Source organism: Pseudorasbora parva, chromosome 5 (genome assembly GCF_024679245.1).
Source record: "Pseudorasbora parva isolate DD20220531a chromosome 5, ASM2467924v1, whole genome shotgun sequence".
Lineage (NCBI taxonomy): Eukaryota > Metazoa > Chordata > Actinopteri > Cypriniformes > Gobionidae > Pseudorasbora > Pseudorasbora parva.
This window is the reverse complement of record NC_090176.1, coordinates 24,592,790-24,609,786: the sequence shown is the minus strand read 5'-3', so window position 1 is coordinate 24,609,786 and position 16,997 is coordinate 24,592,790. Positions and strand designations below refer to the sequence as shown.

Here is a 16,997-nt window from a genome sequence, read left to right as displayed (position 1 = left end):
CTTCCTTTTCAGTCTTTGTCTGTCATACATTAAATCCTTCAATTTAATAAAGGCAATATTGTTTTTCATATTCAAAGCCATTTCAGTTTAGACATTTTCTTGTTTGAAGTAGCCTATTTATCCCAGCATGAATCTTTTCTGTCTTTGTGTCTGTCATATATCTCAATTAAATTATTCAAATGAATGAGGACAATGTTCTTTTTTATTAATATTTTATCCATAATAGATATTTCAGTAGAAATGTTTATCCCTGCCTGGCTCTTCTTTTTTCAGCCTTTGTCTGTCATACATTAAAACCCCCAATTGAATAAAGACAACATTGATTTTTATACATATCCATAGCAAGAAAGTACCAAGTTATCATTCTCTCTCAATCCCCGACCAATCCCTCACATCTCAATGGGTCCTAACTTTTCAGTTTATCGGTTCAATCTGGATCTGTCTAATGAGGCACTTGTTCTCTACGGCAGTGTGCTGTGTGTGAGTGTGTGTGTGCTGACGTAGAGGTGGGCTGGCAGAGAGTTAAGTGGAGTAGTCTGAGTGCCATCAAGATAAGGCAAACATCAGAAGTCCCGAAGACAGTAGATTGCTCAGTCTGAAGTATACTGATGTACACATGAGTGTCTTGTGTCAGATGATATCTCAGCGGATCCTCACAGCGTCGGCTCACATGTTCATTCATTCATTCTTTAAACAGAAACACCAGCAGACAAGTTGTAAAGTGATTTCATGAATGAGGTATCACGACATCGCTTGGCACTCTCCAGCATCTTTTTATTTGTCGTCAGATTTGGACGATCTGAAGCGTATCGCTGGAAAGCTGTGCGCGTATTGGACGGGTCTTCTCCTCCAGCAGAAGAGTTGTTTTGAGAGAGTTTTGCAGAAGAGCAGCAGCAGCATGGATTACTTTTTATTTCGACTCTTTTGTTCTTTGGCTTTGGCGTCGCTTTTAGTTCAAAGGTAAGGACTTTCTTAGTTGTTTCGAGTAAAATTGATTGTATTCATTGATGCACGTGGATGTCTACTGACATACCGAAAACGTTTGCTCTCAAACGTACACCGAATAAATTATTAGCCTATACGTGCATCCTAAAACTTTAAACACAAGGTATTTTTTAAAGTTCTGCACATTTAAACTGTGAGGAAAGCAGAACAAAGTGAACTTTTATCTGTACTCTTTTACAATGTGACTAAACTTGGAACTGTCATAAAGTTGAGGTGAGCTACTTGATTCAGTTTTGATTGACAAATTTGAATGTTTTGCTAATAAATCGTGTATTTTATCAGTTTCATAATTATTTATACTGTATTAGTTATATTTTAGTTATACTGTATACTCTTTGCAGTTTACTGGTTATTTTGTTTACATTTCCCTTTATTACTACTATATTGTAATGTCACTTTGCATTATTTCGTTTTTACTCTAAGTCAAGTTTGTTGTCCCACAAAACTTTTCTTTAATGTGCTGTTATTGTATCTGATATTTGACAGGTAAACTCATTTGTTATTATCTCACATCATCAACCCCCTGTGATGCTATAGTTTTTGCATCTTTATAGTATCTATTTCTGGCACGTGCATTTTGTATTAGTCATGAGCATTAGCTTCAGGTGGCTCAATGTCACTCTAATGGGTGACACAGCAGTTTTGTACGACCCATGGGATTTTTTTTATAAACACTTACACAATGCAAATAACTCATAAACGGAGAATTTGTTATTTATTACCACTTTAAGTAAATTTTTGTGTATATGTATTTGGATACTTTTATATGTTTGGTTTCGTTCTCTCTTCTAGGGCAGACTCAAATGAAATCCTGGGACTAAAGATCCCTTTTGACCCCATTCTCAACGCCAACACAGTGTGTTTGACCCTGCCGGGCCTGACAAAGAAACAGCTGGACGTGTGTATGAGACATCCAGATGTGACGGCTTCTGCCATACAGGGCATTCAGATTGCCATCCATGAGTGCCAGCATCAGTTCAGAGGGCACCGCTGGAACTGCTCAAGTCTGGAGACCAGGAACAAGATCCCCTATGAGAGTGTTGTCTTCAGCAGGGGTAAGCAACAAAATTAAATGGTGACTTTTTCAATTTGCGGACATTTCGGGAGAAGTGTTTTTTTGGGGCCAATGTATAGAAGTATACAATAAAAATGTTTTATTACTAAATTAATTACTTGCATGTAAACTTGTTCAGTAAGCTAGAAACTGTCCCATACTGGTAAATAAATCCAAGTTTGTGTACTGCAAACACACATAAATGTGTGATAGTAAGAAAGCTCTATCAGCCATAGGCATATATCACTTAAAAAGTGAATGTAAATATTCTACAAGGGGGCTTCCCTGGCCAGCTAATGCTTTTACTCTGTGCCAGTGCAAGTGCTGTGAATTTGCTTTCAGCATTTTCCCAACCCTCAGTGGCAAAAGCATAAACCTGTTTAGTTAGTTTCTGTAACCCAAAGTGACAGTTTCCTTCAATCTTTAATTCATTTTCCCACTTTCTCCACCATCAGCGCAGCCGGGCGTGCCTCTCACTTTAAATTATTTGTTAGATTGATTTGTTCCAGGTCTTTCATTGGCTTGGAAGGAAATCTAAAACAGCATTTCCATGTCAGTGTCTTCTGGCTGTGCCTAAGTGCCGTTTGCCCCCCATAGAATCATGAGAGGATTGCACGAAAAAAAAAAAAAAAAAAGCAGCACCGGCTAGTCGTGTTTGTGTGTGTCTGTGTGTGTATTTCAGCATGCAGGTCTCCTTTGCGTGAGTGTGTATGTCACTGTGGGTGGGTGGGTTAATAGGTGTGAGTTCCTGTGTGTTTTGAAATGATCAATTGAACATCATTCAGCTATCTCAGATCTTTGCTCTAAGCCCCAAGGGCAGCTCTGCCATCAGCAAGCTTTTTTTGGAAAACACAGCGGATTCCTGATACTGACTGGCTGTTTCACACCTGATTTAAGTCTTAAAGGATCATTAGTCATTTGTAATCGCCAAAGATGGACAAAACAGGACATGGAGGTGAGGCGAGGCTGCATTCACAAGGCCTAATAAGACAAGCCCCAGTCTGCATTAAACACGCTTTTTAAGTGTGCTAGACATGGGGTCATGGCCAGTTTAAAACTTGTTCAAACTTGAAAATTTCTGTTTCTCTTGAAGAATAATTTACAAAAGGTATTTAGTGGTCACACAAATGCAAATAAATGCAGACAGTCAATAAGGTAAAAAAATCATAACTTTTATTTTATTTTAATTATTATTTTGGTTGAAACAGTAATATGTGTCTTCTGAAGTTTCTATAAGGTCATTGACATTAACCAGACTGATTAGGTCTTGTTTTCCTTTTTACATTTTTTTAATAAAAAAAAAAAAAAAAATATATATATATATATATATATATATATATATATATATATATATATATATATATATATATATATATATATATATATATATATATATATATATATATATATATATATATATATATATATATATATATTCTTCCAGACTGGTGTTTTTTTTCTTTCTTTGTGAAGAATTTTATATGTGTAGTATACTTAAGAGGGTCTTTTTCATACTGAAGAAGTGCCCTTTGATTTTAGCAGGCAAAAGGAACTATAAACTATTTAGCCTTTAGTGGGCTCTTTCATGTTTCTGTGCATGGCCTTCTTTAATTCCCCATCTGTCCCTGAAAGTGATTCAGGAGAGTCTGCTTTTATGAGACCTCCATTTATTATTGTTCGAAACCATTAGCGTCCATCAAGCCTATAGCACACGCAGGCACCTCTGGTGAGACGTCTTCTTTACTCTGGAAACCCTGCGGAGAAAATATTCATGTCATTAAACATTCTTACACAAGGACAACAACATAATGTGCTACCACTACATGTGGCTCTTGTGTGTTCAAACGCATTTGCTGAGGAATTTCTTAAATCTTGTTGGAAAGCCTTAAAGTCTGCCGCACTTCGGTTCCAATGAAGAGCATTGTGGATGAGAGCTGAAATCCAGACGAGCGGCATGTGATTAGTGCGGATCAAACGGCTGCTAACGGTAGCCAGGTTAATTGTAGCCACGTTTTTGAGCTCAGCGCAGAGCCTGTGTACAGATGAGCGTGTCTGTGCTTAGCCACACTATCCAGAGCCCTCCACACCTTCTCCATTGTTCCTGCATGTGCATGCTTTGGATACTTAAGCACTGCACGGCGTTCACTAGATTTGTTGTGCTTTGTCCTGTGAGGTCTTTCTGTTGCTTGTTGTGTGGAGGAATACTGGTACTGCTGTCAAACATCAGGGCTCTTGCGGTTTCTCCTACCGAATATGATAGCGATTTCCTCCCCATAGCACAGAGTGAACATATCCGGGGGGCGAAGTGGGCGATGGACAACATTGCAGCCTGGTTTGACTGAATAATCCATTGTATTGTCTCTTTGGCAGGTTTCAGAGAAAGCGCATTTGCATACGCTATTGCTGCGGCTGGTGTGGTGCATGCCGTGTCCAACGCCTGTGCCATGGGCAAACTGAAGGCCTGCGGCTGCGATGAGAAACGCAGAGGGGACGAGGAGGCGTTCAGGATCAAACTCAACCGGCTGCAGCTTGAGGCCATCAACCGGGGTAAAGGAATGGTGCACGGCGTGATGGAACACTTTCCCGCCGACGCTCTCGGCCCACAGGACTCCTGGGAATGGGGTGGCTGCAGCCCCAACGTGGAGTTCGGGGAACGCTTCTCCAAGGAGTTCCTGGACTCCCGTGAGACGTACAGAGACATTCACTCCAGGATGAGACTTCATAACAACAGAGTTGGCAGGCAGGTGAGAGACGGCGTTATGTTGGCTGTGTGTGATGTGTGACACTAAACCTCAATGAATCAGCAGTATTGGATTGCATTTCCAGAGAGTGCAAAGGGGATCGACTTACGCTCCCTTTTAAGGTGCGTTAAAATGCTGTGTTCAAAGATGAGCGCTTCTTTTCTACTGAGATACTATAACCGTGTCACATGTACTAAATGAGACAATAGCGGTTGAGTTCCTCCTTTTGATGTACCTAGAAGCAACAGATTTTCTCCGAGCGGCAGTTAAACATGAAGGGACGCTCATGTTGCAGCTGTGCTCTTGAAAGCTTCATCCCTGTCAGTTTTGCCAAGCGTAACATTTTTGTTTGTGCGTTCCCTGCCTTGTGTGATCGTTGGTTTTTCAAAAAAGCTGGCATTGAGAGAGGTTTGTTGAACTTTTTGCCTGGGCTCCTGCCTGTGCGTAAATGTACGAGCTAGTGCCCCGTCTATGCTCAATTAGGTGCACTCATGAATCTTTTCCGATCTCCACGCAACAGTGTCCACCCCCCAAAACCACCTACCAACAGCAAAACACTTAAATGAGCAATAACTCCACTCGAGCAAAAGCAAACATGTGCTTCTCTGAAACGTGTTATCTTTGGATTTGGGAATGTTTAAAAGGCATTTAAGCTTTATCAAAATATGCCTTCCCTGGTGTTGCCTTTGATCAGTGAGTCACTCCTGGTGGCAATGTGTGATGTAAGGGATCGAGGTGTTGTCTCTTTGCCTGTGTTGGACTAATTAGATAATAAGAGGTAGATTAGTGGCACTGTAGAGCAGTTCAGTTAAAAGCACTGGGAGGAATGACAGGACATGGAAGAGGTGAAGAAATTATAGGTTCTAATGACCTTTCTGAGTCATTACTTGTTTCTTGTATTTCATAAGGAAAACAAATGGGCGCCACTATAGTAAAAATGTCCCTTATTTTACTCCATAAACATTTATTTCATGCAGCTTGTAGTATAAATTAATCAGAAATATGTAATAACACAAATTGAATAATGTAGAGACAAAAATGTTAAACACATTAAAAATATCTTAAATGTTCACTCTTTGTTTGATGACAGCTTTACACACTGTATATTTTCCCAACCAACTTCATGTGGAGCATCCCGAGATGTCTTTTCATCTTGAATGACAATCTCTGGACATTTTCCCTCCCCTCTCCGGTCCAAATAATCCATCTTAAACACTTTTTTAAAATCTTTTGAATTTTAATTCTGTAAAGAAAATCATATATTTGTCTACAAATCAATGTATATAGTAATTCAATAATAAGCATATAGATATAGATACAGTTTCCTATGGATAAACGTAGTAAGATGTAGTTCAAACTTACACTGGTACTGTATGTAGATCCATGTTTTGATTACTCAAGCATTTGTAGCCCATGTTAGACTCCTAAATTATTTAATAGAGCTGGAAAGGGTATCCTAACCTAGTTATATGATGACAGTAAATTTGGAAGTGGAATATATGAGCTGTTTTTTGTAGTTACATATACATGTCAAAAGATAGAAAAATATTATAGCTTCATGCATTCTTTTTTGTATTAACACTTGAACGGCAGTCTTATTGGAAGTTTCATAAAAAAAGCAACATTTTCAACAAAAAGCTGAGAAGGTCTATTTCTTGTAAAAGACTACATCCAGATCTGATTTAGAAAGATGATCAAAACACAGATGAAGTAGATCGAGACCATTTACACACCAAATATTGGACAGTACCATGCCTCTTTCTGGGTCAACATTTCATTTGGTAACGTTAGGCAGTTTTGATTTATATGCTGTTTAATGTTTGATTACCCCTTTATTGTACATGTGCATAAGTAATGCTTTTATTAATTGTTTCTGCTTCTTCTTCACCTGTGTTTTGATCCAGAGATTCTATACTATTTCAGAAGAAGCATTTTAGCATCCTCTAGCATACCTAGTAAAAACATGGATTGCTGGAAAACTCTGTCAATGGCTGTTGTGTCATAAATGACTTTGGGAAAGACTTAATAAGCGTTTGAAAAAATGTATAGGCGATATGTTTTCAGAGGGTTATCACTACAACAATGTAACAGCTAAAAGATCATGTGGAAAAACTGTACGTATGCTTAATTAAAAATGTTTACTGAAAATTTGTCAAAGAAGCTCATAAATGCATTTTCATGTCACGTGTCAGGTGCACAGTTTGCTTATGCTTTTGCTGTAAATGTTTTTTCCCATAACATCCGGTTATGCATAACTGATATATTCTTTTGTAAATACCTCTAAATATTATAAATTCAAATCACGTGAGCTTCTTCATTTTGCAAAATAGCTTGGTCTAACAGCAAGCGAATCACTGTTAAACTTCAAATTTGACATTTTTCAAGTACATGGTTTTGGCTGACCAAAATATTAGTTATTTGATCCTGAAAGATAATTGATCATCAAAATAGTTTATACAATTTGTTGAATTAAATATTACATGGTTGTTGTGATGCCCTACTGTCATATTACTCTTGCACTGATCACGGCGTGTTATTCCTCCAGTTGGTGATGTTGTTGAATGACGCACTTAAATTACATCGCTGTCGGCCAGCTTACCTCACCTCAGAGTTACTACTGGTGGTGCTGAAGCAACCAGAAAAATGGCTCTAAGGGAAAACTTTGTTCTCGGGGGACTGCCTTGGTGTAGCCCCTATAAACTTTCTCTTCTCTTATTTCTGAGGCTACATTTTAAATTTGACAGACACTTTAATCCATTGCAACTTACATTGCATTCAAGATTTACTACCAGATTTTTACATTTTTATCAGTTAATTCCATGTGAGTTGAAGTTAAAAATTATTAACCCTAAATTTTTATCATGTATTACTACTCCTACCACTACCATTATTTTAAGAGCTTCACTATTGCTTGTAACTCTTATTGCCCAACTTATTTTGGGATTGCAACAAACAACAGCTCATCAGCTTTGCGTTCTAGATGTGGGAGGCAAGATATCATCATGGATTAATCTGTTGTCATTCTTTATCAGGACGGTACAGAACTGAAGTGTAAATGACCATGATAAGCTCTGATGGGCCATCACTGGCAGGTTCACATAGACAGAGTTGCAGATTGTTCATTGTTTGCTGCTTCCTCTTCTCAAATTTGTCTCTATATCGTTCAATCAGTTTTTGGTTCCCTTGATTATTCAGACAAAACATACTTGGTCAGTCCCAAATGAAGTAACAGATACACTCTTAAAAATAAAGGTTCCAAACCGGGGTTTTCACAGCGATGCCGTATAAAAGAACCATTTTAGCTTCCCCCAAAGTACCTTTCTGTGAAACGATCTCAAAAGAACCATTTGTGTCTTAGCGTGAAAAATGCGTCTAAAGAATACAAAAAATGAAAGATATCTAAAGAACCTTTGAACACTTTGTGCAATGGAAAGGTTCCATGAATGTTAAAGGTTCATCATGGAATTATAAATGCCAATAAAGAAGTACTTATGATAATTCTCATGTCCAATTTTGTGTCTTACTCTATACACTCCAACACATTGTTCTAGAGACTTTAAATTTGCTATATTTCCTGAGTCTTTGTTATTGATGAATTCTGTCACAGGTTCATGATTTATTACTGCAATTATCATGATCACTGTAGACTTCATTGGCAAAAGCCACCCATTTGCGGCCTTAAGAGAAGACACTTCAAAGGATCTTTATTGTTATCAGTTTCTATACTGATTAATTGTTATTTACATTGGATGATCTATAAAGGATGCTGGAAGTTCAGGATTTTTTGTCTGAGAAGCTCAATTAGGAGGCGTGGTGTTTGATCAAGCTGCCAGCGAGGGTGTGATGTACAGAGAGACGCCATTGTTCAGGAATATTTCTTCTGCTTCTGTCAGTAATCCTATTTGGCATCTGAACCTGATTGTCAGAAAAAAAAGACAAGGAACGTTGCTGCTACTGAAATATGTTACTGTTGGCAGGTTTTCTCAAGTCAGTGTCAGCAAGATGATAATGAAAAATCAAAAATTGCAACTTTAAACTAATTTTCTTGATAAAATATGTGATCCTAAAATCCATTATTTATGTTTGTTTTTCTACTTAGCCCATTGTCTTTGGCAACTGGGACCCATCATTTTGGCAGATAAGTTATTTGACATAGGGGTAGGTGGGGACATGCTCTATATCACAGAGCTTTTTTATTTGCAAGGTTTGCGACCCAATATTCCCTCGCCTCCCTCCCAAGGAAAAGGTAGTCGCTTGTGGAGGAATGTAGTGACTTTACTGGGATGTACATGTCGCCTCATGCCCACCCTCTGGTTCTCACGACGTTCAGTCTTGTTAAAAGCTCTAATTAGTGGCTGCTGGCTATTTGGAAACAGATGTTTAAAGCTAGCAAAAGATTTTAGACATCAAACACAGTGGGGAAGTAGAAAGACATTCGCCCTTCCTTCCCCAAATACAACTTTTAAACAGTCTGTCAATGGCCAATGCAACACAGAGAGAGAAAAAGGAAACTGCATGAAGAGAATCAATTTAATTGTATTGTTTTAGTATTTGCCATTCACTGCTTCTGGCAACATCATGTAGGCCGGCGGGGCGAAAAGAACAGGGCATGTTTTTATGTTTGCAGTAGTTGCCGATTACATGGCAACGTCTAGTAGGGTTGTAAATTATTTTTTGGATGTTTTCATTGGAGCTCCTTACACTCAATGAAGACTGGTTGGTAAGCCAGGCAAAGTTTCTACTTTTAGAGCAAAGCAAGCAAAGGGCAGGAGTCGGTACAGAAACACAGTTTATAAGAACAATGCTGTGACCTAGTATTAGTGACATTTCCTTTACATTTCTTTGCTATACACCACACATGATTTAAATGTAAGCATGTTTAATTTACGAAATACATCACAGTCTACACGCATCTATCCGAGAATTGATGAAGATGTGTGTCGGGACATTGAGGTTTTGGTGGAACGCCTCCTCTGAAACATCAAAGGAACCGAGCGATTCTCATTCAGCAATTCATCAAGAGCCATTAGATGGAGGATCATGTTGTCAGGCACCCTGTCATCATTTTGTCCTAGATCTTAAGTGGCCTCTCCAGCTTATACCTAACAGTGTCTTACTGCGACTACAAGGCCCTGGACAGGAAAGTGCTCCACAAATAATCACCTCTGTCTGTGATGTTGCTTCTTGGACTGGCATTCGAATATGTTAGACATTAATGTTGCTGTTGTGTAGTGTTAAAGAAATAATTAAATGAAAATTTACCCAATTTACAGTCTAATGGTAACATTTAATTAAATCAGAAAAGAATGGCAAGAAACTGCATTGCTCTTAAAGACATAAAGATATAACTTTGTTTTTCAAAGCCCCAAAACAACAGCTTTTCCTGTGGTCACCCATACATGGGGTGCTTGTTGCAGTCCTCCTCAAACTTTGCTATTACATTTCTTCTACATCTGGATTTCTGAATCGTTGGTACGTTACATAGATGCTTTTGTTCACAGATCCACTTTATCTGGAATAGTTTTACAGTAAATTGAAAGATTATGAACAATGCCATTTGGAAACTCTTTATTAGAAAGGAAGATATCCATGTTGCCATACAGTTATTCAGTACCACAGTGGAAATGCAGTAATGCCTTTCTATAGATAGCTGCATGAATTATATTACTGCAATTCATTCATTAAACATTTATTTAGATGTGTATTTATTTAAATGCAGAAAAAAACACTTTGTTTCATATGTTCAGAAAAATGAGCACACTACTATTTTACAGAAATACCAAGAAGAAGTGTGTTTAAACTGATTATAACAGGATCATTTTCAACAAGAATACATGGCAATGATTCACTCAATTAAACTTTGTAGGAATTCCAAATGTATTCAATATATATTAAGTCATTAGAAAAATGTGAAATTAATTTGCTACTTAAACCATGTGTTGCACTGGTTAATAGCTCAATAAGGTGAGGGGTGTTTGTCCCTCTATTATATGCATTATGTTGGAAAAAGTCTGGAAATATTGAAAAATATGGAAAATCTGTAATAAAAAATTGTAAAAGACACTCTAGTTTTACTTAAAAAGTATTTCGAATTAATAAATTCGAATAACTTTCTCCACTCAGTGTATGATTTCTTAAAAGTCTGCATGGCAGAGAAAAAATATACTGTACAGCAGATTTTTGCTGAAATATACTGTACTGTACAGTTTATATCAGCATAATATCACCCATGTGAAATCCGGATGGACAAAATAGTCCCACTCAGAAATATGGCACATCCAAAAAAACGAAATGTGTTGCGACTGCTGTTTCAGTTGTTTTTAATGGTATTCATCAGTTGTATTAGTATCAACATTTGATTGATTGATCACAAATTATTGAATTTACATGTAAAAGCTGCTCAATTTAAATATTAGTTTCATATTGTTGATTTAGTGTGAAGGGAAATGCATCTGATTTGAGGGGTTGTACAGTTACAACTGTTTTGCTGTATACTGCCTGTGGTCCAAATGTGCTACCAATGTGTTTTACTTGATCTCAGTCTGGTGCCATTTTATGGGCGAGCCTGTCTCACTTTTTCTTCAATTAAAGTGGCCCAGATGTGGCTCTCAATTTGCTCTGCTCCAATGAAATTACAGCACACCCTTCAAAACATCCACATCCACTGCATGTCGGAAAAGAAAATGTGCAAATTTATAGGCCCTAATATGTTTTGCTTGCAGATCCATTTATAGTGGCTTCTGCTGTGTTACTGTAGCTTTTGGAGCGGCACATGTTGCTGTACACATCAAATACTGATGAATAACTGCAACACTTCTTCCACTGCACATCTGCCCTTGCCAAATACATGTCAGACCGAAAGAGTTGCTTTTTTTCAGCTTGAAATATGCCTTTAGGTTTATTAGGTGCTGACACTCTTTAGATTTCCAGAACATCCCGTGATTGCATGCGGTTGTACTGTGAGTCTATGTTCTTTGGCTTATAAAGTGCTAATTCCCTATAGAAACTCCCGGAAACACTGAATAAAACAAATTTGCACACGAAGCCCATTGTTCACAAGTCTCATTCTGTACCAGCAGGGCAACGCAGATGCTTGATAGGCTGCGCGATAGGCTACGCAGAGCAGAGGAATGAGCTACGCTTCATTTGTAGCTCCTCAGGATAGACGGCATGCCAGGCTTCAGTTAGAAGCCCCACCTCTACACACACCCGATAGATTATCCTGTTGTCACTTAAGCAGGGCGGCAGCTTCCAAGAGCACTTCCTGTCTCTTCCTCGCTTCCTCCACTGCCGCGCACCCGCGCTACCCCTGCCCTTAGGTGCATAGTCCAGGCCGAGGGAAAGAAGAGCAATCAGACTCTGCGATCTTCCATCCCTTCCCTGTAGCTCACTCACCATGGGTCGCAAATGGCAAGAGCAGGCAGGTCCACTTATTAAACTGCTGGAGGTGAGACATTTAAATTTCTGTCAGGTCCTCGGCACTCAAAGCGAAAGGATTTGAATATCCTTATTTGTCTGTACCCACATTGCATCGGCCCTCAGGGGACTGATTTGGCTTCCTTTTTGAAAGCTGCAATCTCTCGAAAAGATCATGAAAATGCTGGTGCCTGAAAGGGTTAATCCTTCTTTTCCCATCACTATGGGTTAATTTAAGTACCATTGAGATGTTTACCTCAGATGGAGTGAGATCAGCCTGAAATGTTGTGTCTTTGTTGAGCAAAAACATTTTTTTTGTAGTACCTGATTTGCCATTGTGGGCGTTTTGTTGTGATTGATGGTTGTTATCTTTGGCCTTAATAAGGGTGTGATATAGGTTTCATATCTGTCTCTCTACTGTTTGTGCCCATTCATATAAAACAGATCTGCTTTATTTGCATGTGCACCTATGATGGCTAAGAGCTCGAAATAGAAACCACCGGCATGCAAACCGCATAGCCTGGGGAATTCACAATCTTCAGGGATGGAAGATGTCTGCTTTTGACAACTACTGAAAGGGACCTGCGACTTGAGGTGAACGACAACAGTTGTCTGCCGATGGTCAGAACACTCAGTTTTAGCAGAGTGCAGCCCTCAGAGGAATGAAAGGTTGTCATTTCAAAACCTGTGATTTTAAAATCTGGAAAAATATATCTACCTGTATATGTTCTGGATCATGACGCCACTTCATAGGAGAGGGAAGACAGATGAAGAAAAAAACACAAACCATGGCTGAGTGACATAAAATAGCAGAGCTTCATCTTGTACAGTGAAACCTAATCCGTTGAGTTTTGACAGACAAAACTCGACTTATCTCTAAAGATGTTCAAACTGTGTTTTGTCCCGCGCTGAGCTCTAGGAAGCCTGAGACAGTGTGAAATGTGGGATTGCTAAGCCTTAATGTTTGTGCTTGTGTTGTTGATATGGGTGGGTGCTGGGGCATCTGTCAGTAGTGAGGGTGGCCCCTCTTCCTTTTGGTAATTGGATCTAAAAGTTTATAGCTGGGGATGACAGACGAGTGCATTGTTGAGAGAATGGGAGGTCTGAACTTGTGAGTATAGGGCATCCTCATCTCCAACCAGTCTCTGACATGTCATGTCATAACCTCACAGAAATGTTTATTAGTATTGCTAGATTGAATAAATATGTTGATAACATCATTACATTTTTTTTGGTGAATTTATTAATGTATTCAAAATACAACTCACATACACTGTGTATTCAATGACTTGAATACACCTCTCCTATAATTTTCTTCAATTTCTGAAATAACATGAATTTTGATATTTTTTGGAGTGGCATAAAGTAAAAAACATCAGGGTGGTACTGCTTTCTTAATTTTATTAATACAAGTTTATAACAAGTAATACATAAAACATGGATATTTATTTTCTACCCTGGTTTTAAGCCTAGCTCTTGAAACGCTCGACTTGGAAGTAAACGCCCACTGCTGTGATTGGATAACAGTTTTGCATATTATAATGCGCTTTGGCTCCCCAGTCAAGTGAGGAATTGTTTTGAAAAATTCCAATGTGGAGAAACGGCAACCGGAATAATTCGCCCACAGGGTTCATAAAATGTCTTTATCAAACAAACACAATGATTTATCTCTCATCCACCCGCAATTCATTGGAATGTCATTTTTTATTACTTGGCCCACCCGATCGGTGGATAGAACCGCAAACCGTGCTTCACTAACACACACACACATGCGCGGACACGTGTATTTCACTATTTAAGAAATGTGAGCCCTGGCCCATACTTGTTTGAATCTGATCACAAATCGCAGGACAATAAACCAACAACACCTTAAATACAAAGACTGGGACAGCATGGAAGTTATGTTACATAATCAGTAGATATCAAACGTAAAAATGCAATACTATCACATATTAAAATGTAAAAAAAAAAAAATACTCCCATAATTGTTGCATTATTCTTGTCAGATCCAGAAGCCAAAGCATTGTTTTTTGATCTCATCCTGTCTGCAAACCCAATCTCTCGTTTTCAAACTAATCTGATGAAATGAATTGAACAAACGCATTTGCTTCACCGTGTGAGCTGAATCTTCATTAAATATATAGTTCAACCATGCAAAGTTTAAACATGCCATAAGATTTATTGCTTGGAAGTTTGATCCAGTTTAGCTCCACGTAGACCTGATATTTATCTAACATGCCAGGCCCGAATCGAGGGGCGGGGCTACCGAATTAGGTGTTCGTCTTCTCCGGTTAAGGTGGTTACGGGGACGCACATTCGCAGAACGATCGTTTATTGAGCTGTCAATAACATCTTTTCTCTAACATGTCTTCAGCTCTGAAACTTACTGGAAAGCATGACATGTTAAATATAAAAACCTCAAGTGAAAGTTTAATGAAACATGAAAATGAAAGTTGAATTAATGAAAAACGTAAAAATAAAAAAAATAAAAAGAATTCTTTCTGAAGACACACATTATTGTGTCTATGAATATTTATCTATTCATATATCTTTTGTATAACTTTTCATTCATCACAAATCAGTGATTCATCGAATAAGAACTGAGTTCAGATAATTTTTCACAAATTTTGCAGCTTTAGTCATAGCATTGCAAGGTCTAGATTGCCAGATGTGCTGCGGTTTCCAGATATTAACGCTTCCTCATCTGTTTTGCTTGTGTGCAGGTTGTGGTGGACCACATGAGGAGGAAATGCAAATGCCATGGTACATCAGGAAGCTGTCAGCTCAAGACCTGCTGGCAGGTGACTCCAGAGTTCAGAACGGTGGGCTCGCTGCTGAAGGAACGCTTCAACATCGCCACGCTAATCAAAGCCCACAACAGAAACACGGGTCAGGTGGAGCATGCCCATCCCACACACCGACGTAGAGCCAACGTCAACGACCTGGTCTACTTTGAGAAGTCTCCTGATTTCTGTGAGAGGGACCCCGGCTCAGACTCTGCTGGGACGCAGGGCCGGATCTGTAACAAAACCAGCCAGGGCATGGACAACTGTGAGAGCCTGTGCTGTGGACGGGGGCACAACATCTTACAACAGACTCGCAGCGAACGCTGCAACTGCAAATTCCACTGGTGCTGTTACGTGGTGTGTGAAGAGTGCCGGATAACAGAGTGGGTCAGCGTCTGCAAATGAAATGAGCAATTATCTACTAAATGTACAAAACCAGACATTAAACATAGGGAAAGACTAAGAAATCCCTCCCTTTTGCAATGGACTGCCATTTCCATGCTTCGAATGGAAAGCACAAAAGCGGACTGAGATGAATTGAGTGCTAGAGAAGTGTGCACATGTTTGCACACTGCATGGGTCCAAGCACAAGATTTCAGACTGATTTTGGACTTGCACTGCATTTAATTTCATAAAGTATTTTTAATTTAAATAAATTAAGAATATGAATATATTGTGGAGTATATTGCCAACAGAGCACTCATCGACACAACGTTGTGTTGGTATTATTTGGGTTTTCAAAGAAATCAATGGCTCGTAGTCTTGTAATATAGCACCAACCAGCCGCATGGGATTCCGGTACTTAAAGAAGAGAAACATAAATATAATTTTATATATATTAACACACACACACTCTCCTAAGCAAACAAAATAAATAAATAAAGGCCAAGCCACAAAATATTTAGTGATATTTGAATGGTCTTTACCACTTTAATCACAAAGTACTGGTCAGGAAATTAGCAAGAACTGCAAAAATAATGTAGATAAAGTATCTTAGCACAAAATTGTCTTTACAATAAGAAAAGATATGTCAGTCTTAATGGCTTAAAAATGTTAGAGTAGTTTAAAAATGTCTCCCTGTTTCTTTGAGTTTGTGACACCAAATATTTACTATTAGGTTCCAATCTGGACTCTGACCAGGCCAAACATGAGCCTGATGGAGTTTGAGCAGGAGCATTATACTTGTTGAAAAATCTGATCATTCTTCTTTGAATAACAACTTTTCATATGTGAGAAGCAAGCCATTCTGCAATATTCTGCTGTACTCTAAAGCATTAGATTAGAGTGAAGTATAGCTCACCAATAGAACAGCTAAAAGGTGTCCCACACAATGACTCTTCCTCCATGCTTCACTGTGGTGATGCATTTATTATTATATTATAAACCAGATTTTCGAAGTCCCGCTCCAGCATCAGCATTCATCTCGTGTTTTATTGTGATTCATCACTCCACACAACTTCCCATATTCTGACAAAGACTTTATTCTGTCTTTGATGTTTTTCTGAGACAGCAATGGCTTTTAAGTAGTGCATTTACTAAAAATTGGCTAATTTCCTGACCAATAATTTGTGGTTAAGACGATTAAAAACGTAGCATTTAGCCATTTTGGGCATGGCTCTTTTTTTTCTTTTTTTCTGCCCAGGATTGTGTGTATATATAGTACATCCATGATGTTTCATAGACCTTTGCACAGAGCCATTTGCCAGAGGAGTTTAAAAAATAAACTCGAGTATAAACAACGGTATCATATACCAGGTAATATCAATTCAAAAAGGCCAGCATATCTGTTAAAATTACCAGTGATTGTACATATAACCACTTTAAATGCTGGGAAAAGTGTAGACTGGTATTCAAAGGCTTATTTGCCTTGGCAAGTGACACTTTTTAAGCACAGTCAGATGAATGGATTACACTCACGTGCAAGCTGTGGATCAGTCCTGGAGATCATAGAAAGGACAACACTTTTACATGGATATGGACATTTGTTATGGACAA

General features: G+C 38.5%; 1 protein-coding gene across 1 annotated transcript; it reads left to right on the top strand.

Annotated features, from left to right (window-relative positions):
- Positions 1–682: 682 nt before the first annotated feature.
- wnt10a (wingless-type MMTV integration site family, member 10a) lies at positions 683–15,522 on the top strand. Its single transcript, XM_067444972.1, has 4 exons — positions 683–960; positions 1,798–2,060; positions 4,430–4,803; positions 14,940–15,522. The coding sequence occupies exons 1-4, from the start codon at positions 734–736 to the stop codon at positions 15,405–15,407; spliced, it is 1,332 nt and encodes a 443-aa protein (XP_067301073.1). The 5' UTR covers positions 683–733; the 3' UTR covers positions 15,408–15,522.
- The last annotated feature ends 1,475 nt before the right edge of the window (positions 15,523–16,997 follow it).

Excerpts from the sequence above, each read along its gene's own strand:
- wnt10a (XM_067444972.1), top strand. The coding sequence starts at position 734 with ATGAGGTATCACGACATCGCTTGGCACTCTCCAGCATCTTTTTATTTG. Across the intron at positions 961-1,797 it reads GCGTCGCTTTTAGTTCAAAG|GGCAGACTCAAATGAAATCC; the intron begins GTAAGGACTTTC and ends TCTCTCTTCTAG. Across the intron at positions 4,804-14,939 it reads ACAACAGAGTTGGCAGGCAG|GTTGTGGTGGACCACATGAG; the intron begins GTGAGAGACGGC and ends GCTTGTGTGCAG.